The sequence below is a fragment of the Benincasa hispida genome, chromosome 1, assembly GCF_009727055.1.
Source record: "Benincasa hispida cultivar B227 chromosome 1, ASM972705v1, whole genome shotgun sequence".
NCBI classification, from domain to species: Eukaryota; Viridiplantae; Streptophyta; class Magnoliopsida; order Cucurbitales; family Cucurbitaceae; genus Benincasa; species Benincasa hispida.
Genome location: NC_052349.1, coordinates 38,265,121 through 38,273,653, shown reverse-complemented (window position 1 = coordinate 38,273,653; position 8,533 = coordinate 38,265,121). Strand labels below are relative to the sequence as shown.

The 8,533-nt window shown below is 36.0% G+C and overlaps 1 protein-coding gene across 1 annotated transcript; it reads right to left on the bottom strand.

Annotated features, from left to right (window-relative positions):
- Positions 1–1,370: 1,370 nt before the first annotated feature.
- Positions 1,371–8,125, bottom strand: LOC120090588 (methionyl-tRNA formyltransferase). Its single transcript, XM_039048317.1, has 11 exons — positions 7,916–8,125; positions 7,778–7,840; positions 6,438–6,572; positions 5,758–5,860; positions 5,496–5,566; positions 5,296–5,400; positions 4,913–4,946; positions 3,995–4,095; positions 3,111–3,170; positions 2,852–3,055; positions 1,371–1,679 (listed from the first exon to the last, which is right to left on the bottom strand). The coding sequence occupies exons 1-11, from the start codon at positions 8,108–8,110 to the stop codon at positions 1,557–1,559; spliced, it is 1,194 nt and encodes a 397-aa protein (XP_038904245.1). The 5' UTR covers positions 8,111–8,125; the 3' UTR covers positions 1,371–1,556.
- Between the last annotated feature and the right edge of the window lie 408 nt (positions 8,126–8,533).

The window sequence follows — 8,533 nt, the reverse complement described above, 5'->3', positions numbered from 1 at the left end:
TCCTTCTTCTGCACTCCCTCTTTGTCTGGTATAAGTACATTCTTTATGCCGATTTCATTAGTTGTTTTTGTTGCAGGTTGGGACCCGAGGGCAGTGAGCTATTTCGTTGTGCTCTTGTGGGCCGCCATTGAGGATGGGCCTATTACTTCCTTTGCCATCTGAAGGGCCAGATTTCTAACATTCACTGCTCTGGCTTCTCTCATACATGCTTCCAGGCCCACTGGTTGTCTACTCACGACCTCTACCCTTGTTTCCTGTGACAAGCTGTTTAGAAACGTCTCCTCTAGCACCTCCTCCAAAGTGATCGGAATCGGGGCCGCATAGGTCTCAAACCTTTTCCTATAGTCCTCGAAGGATCCATCCTGCTTAATACGAAGTAATCGAGAGAGAAGGGTACCTTCTTGGGTCAGCCGGAAACGATCGTACATTCGTTGCTTCAAATCTTCCCACGTCTGGATGGGTTGTCGATTATGAGCCTATCGAAACCAATCCACCGCATCTAGTGAAAATGCAATGACCGACGCCTTAATCTTCTCTTCATCTGTCAGTTCGTGAATCTCAAAGTAATGCTCCGCCCGATACACCCAAGAATCAAGGTGGTCTCTATTGAAGGTTGGCATCTCGAGTCGCTTGTACTTGCTTTGATCGACGGTCCCTCCGTGTGGTTTGTTGCGCGAACTCTCTCCTTCCTTCCCCAGTTTGTCATTCTTTGATTTCTGCGTTCCTACCGTGACTTTTGAGTTCTCCTTGTCTCGAACTTCCACAAGATATTGCAGCATGGTCATCAGCCATTCTACATTTTTCCTTAATTCATCCATCCCTTCTCGTAACTCCATGATTCCCCTGGTGTTGCTGTCAATCTTCTCCTCCATTTCTCGCTTCTTCTCTGCCTTTGTTTTTCCCAGGTTGGATGCAACTCTGATACCAATTTGTTAGGTTCCTATTCCTACAACCAAATAAACCTAACAAGTCCCAAGAATAGAGCAATGCTCTAGCCAATTTTATTTATAAACTCAAGGGAAAATTACAACTGTAATCGAAGGAAAACCATATGAAAACCAAGTAAAGAACTACAAAATTCCAGTAGCTTAGTAGAGACTGGATCCCCTCACAAGACACGTTTGCTTACCTTCACTCAAAAAGCTTGACCCTCACCCTCTACGCTTGCCCCTATTTATGCTTACCATCCCACCTCCCTTCTAACCGAATGGACCCCACAATTTAACAATCATTAGATTCTTTATTCTCTGGTCGCGCCCCCCCCCCCCCCTTTTTGTGTTTTCTTAGCCCTACATTTATACGTATTTATGATTGGAGCCTCACAGTTTGGTATTTTGCATTATACAAGAGAGAGAAATAACTCAAAAAAGTCGAGGTGCGTGACAACAAAAATCACTTTCAAATCAATCAACATTCAAGGGATCCATGTTAACAAATGAGAAAACAAATTAGTTGTATAAAAGATGCAGAAATTTGCATCACCTAGATTACATCTAAATATCATGACACGTACCAAAGACGAAAAAGTTTCTTCACCCAGATTTTACATCTAAATATCATGACGACAAGTGCGAAAAATGTTTACTTGCATCAAATTTCTTCAACTTTTTCCCTCGCATGCCATTCCAAAAGGCGCTTGCACTTACAACCTTCTTTCCAGGTAATTGAACTTCCAATACCTGGTGAAAGAACCAAAGCACCATAATAAAAATGTTTGTAACCTAACCATGATTGTGCAAAATAATAGCAATTCAACTTTTATTCTAGGTATAGATGTGATGGTGTATGTTTTAAAGAACAAGTGAAAAGATATAACATTGTTAACAAAATTAAAAAGGGAAGTGATCTTTGGTTGAAAGAAAATGTAAGACATTTGCTAAGTGGAACTCTTTTTGAAGAAAGAGCAAAGAAATTGTGGAGAAATGCCATAAAGGCAACCTTATGCAATTTTTTGGTTGGAAATTAAACAAATAATGAGATTTTGAGGTTGCTACTAAGGAGTGGGGTGGATGTGTTCTTGATAATGTGTTTAAGTTTTGATTATTCTTGGAGGATTTCTTTATATTTAAAAAAAATCTACTTCATTCATTTACAGTAATTTCTTCAAATTGGTAAGCTCTTTGGTAATTAAGGGACTGTGGGTAGGTTGTGAACCTTGTATTTTGTGCGGTTTGTAAGGCTTGATGTGAGTATTTGTGAATTTCATATGAAACATTGTAACTTTGTAACATCTTGATGAAAAGTTCTATCCTAGGTGACATATGAAAAACGCAAATGATCTAAAATAAAATTCAGACCTAATAAGCTAAGAAGCACAGATATGAACAATATATAAGGTTCAATCCATAAGAGAATCACGATCTTTTTCTTAATTTTTTGGTTAAATATTGTCCAGAGCCATGTCCAAGTCACATCCAAGCGGTGTCAAGTCGTGTCCAACCATGTCCAAGTGTCTAGCCAAGTCCAAAATTAGAAAATAAATATATTTGTTTTTCAGACATGTTTTTTAGCATGTCACTGTCCAAAGCGTGTCTGATGTGTGTTTGTGTTTCATAACCAAATAGAAAACATTTTTTTTATATGTGGACAACCAGCTTACACACACCTCAACTATAATCACAAAACAAACATCTAACCCTACTAAATTCTATTACCAAATAAACTAGTAGGATATTAAATTTTATGTAAAATGGCTACCATGACTTGAAGCCTTGAACCTATTCTCTCTAAACCCTTTATTATTTGCATGACTCTTAGACTACTAGGTCAACTAATGGTGGTTAATGACATACATTATTATATGCAACATCTATATCAGCATAATATAAATAGGCAACAATATGGAACCAACCTCTAGTGCCGTGTGCCCTCCACATGGAAACACCAAAGCATCCTTGACAAAGCGGATCTCGTCTGCTTGAGTCGCCTGACTACTACAATTGATGTGGAACCTTGTAGTAATGATCTTAAATTCTAGGATATCGTCATGACCGTTTTTCTCATCAACAACAACAACCTTAGCTCGTGTTCCAGGCCATCCTGCAAATGCACGAACCTAGAGGGGATGCATGTTTTAACTGCAATAGTGTTGAACAAAAAGGCAGAATTACCTTGTTGTGTAGGACATATGCCTCTTGATCAAATGACAGCCATGCCTCATCTGGAGCTATCTGCATTACAGGAGCCAGATTCCAGAGAACTGAAATAGTTTAACTGAAGATATATATACTTTTTCTGAATAGCCAAGGTGTTGGCAACACTCCTATCATTATTGTCTTTTTTTAAGGGCTGTTATCAAATACAGAAAAATGAACCAAAATATTTATAAAATATAGCAAAATTTCAGAATCTAGACACCCATAGAAGTCTAGGTCTAGATTCTGAAATTTTGCTATATTTTATAAATATTTTCAGCAGTTTTGCTATTTGAAATAATTTTTCTTTTTTTAATTATCATTATAATTATTAAAAAACCAGCCTCTCATGGAGAAAAATTGAAAGAATACAACAAAATTAAAAAAAAAAAAAAAAAAAAAAAAAAAAAAAAAAACAGCCTACAAAATGTAGGTTGCGTATGCCCACTAATCCTCAAAAGGCTTTAGTTGCCTTGAGACCAACCTTAGGAGAGACAGATCTTAAATTCTGAAGTTCTCAACCTGAAAACTTAAATCCACGAGTTTGAAGGCTATCTCCAACTCATTATCAGACGGTTTTCTTGGTATATGAGATTGTTCATACAATGATTTTTAAAATAAAACTAAGAAATCGATACTGATAGCTCATGGATTTCAAGTTTTCAATTCACTTTATTGTACAACGAAATAATTTAAACTAATTATAAGAAAATGAGTATGGAATTTTTATTACTAAAATATTGAATGACCAGATGAGTTGTTATTGTCTTTTCTTTTTACCTGTCTAAGCATATCAACCAAAGTTCACTCTCTTGTTATTTGGATATAAATTTATCATAGGAGACCTCAACCAAGGGTACCTTTGGAGCTTTGGTAGCTCTAGATTCGTCTTGAGGCTGTGCCTTCTTTTCAGCAGATCCATCAAGTATAGAAGGAAGTTCCCGAATCAAGAGTTTAGAGCCTGCATATGAGAGTGGAAAGTAAGCAGATTAGAAGCTTCCTCTGTCTCACTGTTTCTAGTTTTACACTTTTGTTCTCTGTAGTGCTACTTAAACTTTGTCAAGGACGTACAATTTAAACTATCTATGTAATATTAAAGGTTTGAAAATGGAACTAACTTTTTATTATATTTTCTCGACTCAGATTAATTTATTTCATGCTAGAAGTTGATGGTATTTCAGTTGTACTTTTAACAGTATTATGCACTTGAAATTATTGTGCAATTTCACTTTCAATGGTTAAAATTTAAAACAAGCCACGCTATGATCATTGAAGCCTAAGGTAAAGTTGCATAATCATTTTATGTTCAAGTATTATAAAAATCCGCATAATTTATAAACTTTTGGAAGTCAGAATCAACTGTAATTACTAAAAATAGATAGGTTTAGTTAGTGGGGTCAGACGTTTCAAGCTTCCTTTTACCATTTGTTCCAAAAAATCACCATCACTTATAGCTCCTTTTTGTAAATTTTCAGTGCTCGTTTATTCCCCTTATCTATGGTCCTTTTCTTGTACCTCATTTTCAATAAAACCTAGCTCATTTTATATTGAAACAAAAGCGCACATGTATATTTAACTTAACAACTTCAAAAGTTAAAGAGTTTATGGTATTGTGGTTTAAATTATATTATCAAATGAAGAAGAATTTGAATTCAACACCACTCTTCACATGAAAGATGAAACTAAGAAGTCCAATACGCTAAAGAATAAGAGAAAAGACAGACTTAGAGACAGCATCAAGATCAAGGGAAGTTCATGACAGACACTGAATGCCCCACCTTCTAAAAATAGCAATGCAAGTAAATCAGGTGCCTGCTAGCAAATTGAATTGGACGTTAGTGAAGAAATGATGAAGTGAGCTCTCCACCTTCAAGAATTTAAAGGTAAAATAACCAAAATGCAAGTTCTCAGATGACACATAACTGTGCAGAACAAGACATGAAACAAGTAGCTGAACTCATAAAAATCTCTGGATCAGGAAAATAAATGGAAAACAATTTGCAGTTCAAAATGTTGACTCCATCTCAATTGTATTCTAATTAGAAATTATAAGTGAATCGTGAGATGGATTTTCAGATTCCAACCACTGATGCTTTAAAGGAATCAATAATCAAGACATGCATGACATGTTGCTTAACCTGTAAACTAATAATAAGCGCACCTTGATATGCTCATCAACTTCAAATTTTTCAGAAGCAATGACGGGTCCAGCATCCAATGCACGAACTGTGAATGCCAGTGATACACCAGTCTCCTTAACACCATCCTAAAAGCAGGAAAAAAAATCTTACAACTACTTGAAGGTATTGGAAAAATTGAACTCAATGTACTTAATATCAATAGCTTATAAGCATAAGCAACCTGCAATGCCCTCTGGACAGGGGCAGCACCACGATATAATGGCAATAGACTAGGGTGAATATTGACCGTCCCTGAGGGATCATAATTACAAAATAAATTAATTAAACAACTCCAAGAGGAAGAACAAAAACAAATTCAACTCCCAAACTTGACCAGGTTTTCTTTCCACCTCATGAAAGATTCTTCTGCTCCCTTCTAGTTCTAGCTATGTTTCCAATTAGTGTTTTTTATTTTGGATATCAATAAGAAATAAATGGCTTACCCAATGCTGGAATATTGAGAAATTTGGTCGGTAAGATATTCCCATATGCTGCCGTAATGCATAGTTCAGGTTGCAAAGCCTTCAAGGTGCTCAAAAACATGTCCTGCAGAAAAAGAAGAAGAAAAAAAACATTCTAATTTCTACATGACTTCAAGAATTTTCCATCAAAGAGAGTATTACAGAAGTTTCAAAGTCTCACATATCGTATTATTTTGACTAAGATTGAAAACTTACAACCGTGATCATACAAAAAAGTAAGAATATATCAAAAATGTCTAATGAAAAATAAGGAATAGGCTGCACTTGTGAGCATTACTGTGTGCATGCACAAATAGAACATTAAGACAAGTTCAATAAAAAAAGTTGCAAGTAAATCTCTGTACCACAAATGAAAGAATAAAACCTAGCAACAACCAGCGCCAAATTAATTACTCCACCACAACTTTTAGACGTCATAAATATAACACATTTATCATGCACTTACAAAATAAACATATAAGATTATTCTTCATAGAAAGAAATAAACTCGATGCCCAATGTTGTATAAGTACACCTCATACACTCTCACACCATGCTAAGAACTTTCCACATTTTTTAAAGTCAGTTGTTTCTATCACCATGGCAAGCAGAATCAAGTTCTTAAGCCTTTATCTAGTCCTTAAAAAAAAAAAGTAACATACCTCTCCAGCTTTTTCAGGTGTAAGAATAAGGTCAGAAGAGAAGCCTTTATCTAAGGCATACTGTGCAACTGGAGAAGGCATCATCTTTCTCCCCCTATCCCTTCTAGAAGGTGGCTGAGTGACAATAGCTGCAACCTAAATAGTCTAACATTAGTCATCTCATAAACATATCGCTGTAATATGAGATCATACCACAATCTATTCATTGTAACAAGAAACCGTTGTTATTAAGGTACGATTATTTTTTAAGAAGTGTTAATAAGGTAATGATAAGATTGAAATTTTGGAATTAGATCACAAAATTCACCTTCTAGGTGAGTAGAAGAGGAGGGGCGCCTTATATAGAAACACAGTGGAAGGTCATCCTTCCTATGAGTGACTTTTACACTGAAAATGCTAAAATTTTCCTTCAAAGAAGAACAGTATTTTCCTTCAAAGAAGAACAGTAACACTCTTAAATTCTGCCTCCTCCATGCCTTCATGTTCAGTCATAAACTTTCAACGGTAGATAGAACAGTGATTAATGTCAGAACAGAAGGTAATTTGACAGATGTCGATTGTACAGCAGATAACCTTCACATAACCAATTGGGATCTTAATGGAAATCCACCCGCATTGATTCTAAAAACAGACTGCAAAGGTCACCCACCAATCCAGGTATTGGGTTATAGTTCTTAATTGGGTTTGTCCCATGTTTCAAATAATGTGTAAAGAAATCAACAATAGATGAACAGAAAACATAAAATAATAGAAAATCAACACACAGATTTACGTGGTTCACTAACAGTGTATTAACTACATCCATGAGTAGAGGGAGAAAGCAGTTTTATTAGAGAGAAAATTTCAAATTGAAGGGCCTGAGGCACCAGTAGGTTAGAGAGTTCATATGGTGCACTCCTTTAGCCCCTAGGTTCAAGATTGTAAATAGTCAAAATAACATAAATACGAATACAACTTAGGTTTTGAGGTCATACTTGGTCGTTCAAAGCGCCAAATATCAAATTCAAGGCATTCCAACATAATAATGAGAGGTTTTATAGTTAGAAATGGTTCAAATATTAGAAGGAAAAAAAAGGTTATTTGTGATTTTGACATATTTCTAAATGAAACCAGTTACAATAATTTCCTAAACAACTTCCTCCTCCCCCCATTTTTCTTCTCTAAAATCACATTAACAATTATACTTAACACAAACATAGTAAAAATTTGGGGAGAATTCCAAAATGCCCAAATTTCAGCAGAAGAAATTCCTAAAGCATCCGGATAAAACAAAACTCACATCAAACATACACAAGACTGAACTAACTAAACAGCCAAGAGCAGAATTGTGTTAATCATACCTCAAAGGCTGAATCTGCGGCGGAAGATGCATTAAGAAGAGCATCAAGAACTGCGGTTGAGACCTAAGCAAAAGGCACTTCTTCTATTACGCAAAGGAATGAGAATAATACCAAGAACTGTAAAGAAAAATGGAGAACCTGAGGAGAACCCAAGAAAACGAGGGGCTTCTTCTTGGAGAAAACTGAAGAAGGAGAAGAAGATGGAGGGTGGAAACAGCAAAAGCGACGAAACACGAGGGAGGAAGCCATTGATGTTGTTCCTTCAATGGTGGATTGAGGCTCCTCCGGCGTCTTGGCTTTTTTACGGTCTATATCCACTGCTGAACTAGCCATGAGAAGGAAATTTAAAAGAAAATTGTGTTTTTTTTTTCTTTTGTTTTTTTTAGAGTAATAAAAGAAGATTAATTTGATGCATTATACAAATAGGGATGGAGATGATTGATCGAAAAATTGAGCCAATCGATCGAACAAATAGAAGTAAGCATGATAGACCGAAAAATTGAACCGACTGACCGAATCGAAATCGGTGGATCGAAGAAAGAGAGGGGGTTGGTCGGTGTCTGTTTGGGAAAATTCCAAATCAAAAAATTTTTAAAAACATTTAAAGAATAAAATCGACTAGACCGACTGATCGAATTTTACTCCTCGATGGTCGAGGTTAGTTTGAACATTTATTAAATCGACCATAGTCGATTCAGTAGTGATTTGGTCGGAAACCGACTCCGACCTATCTATACTCACCTCTAGATATAATGG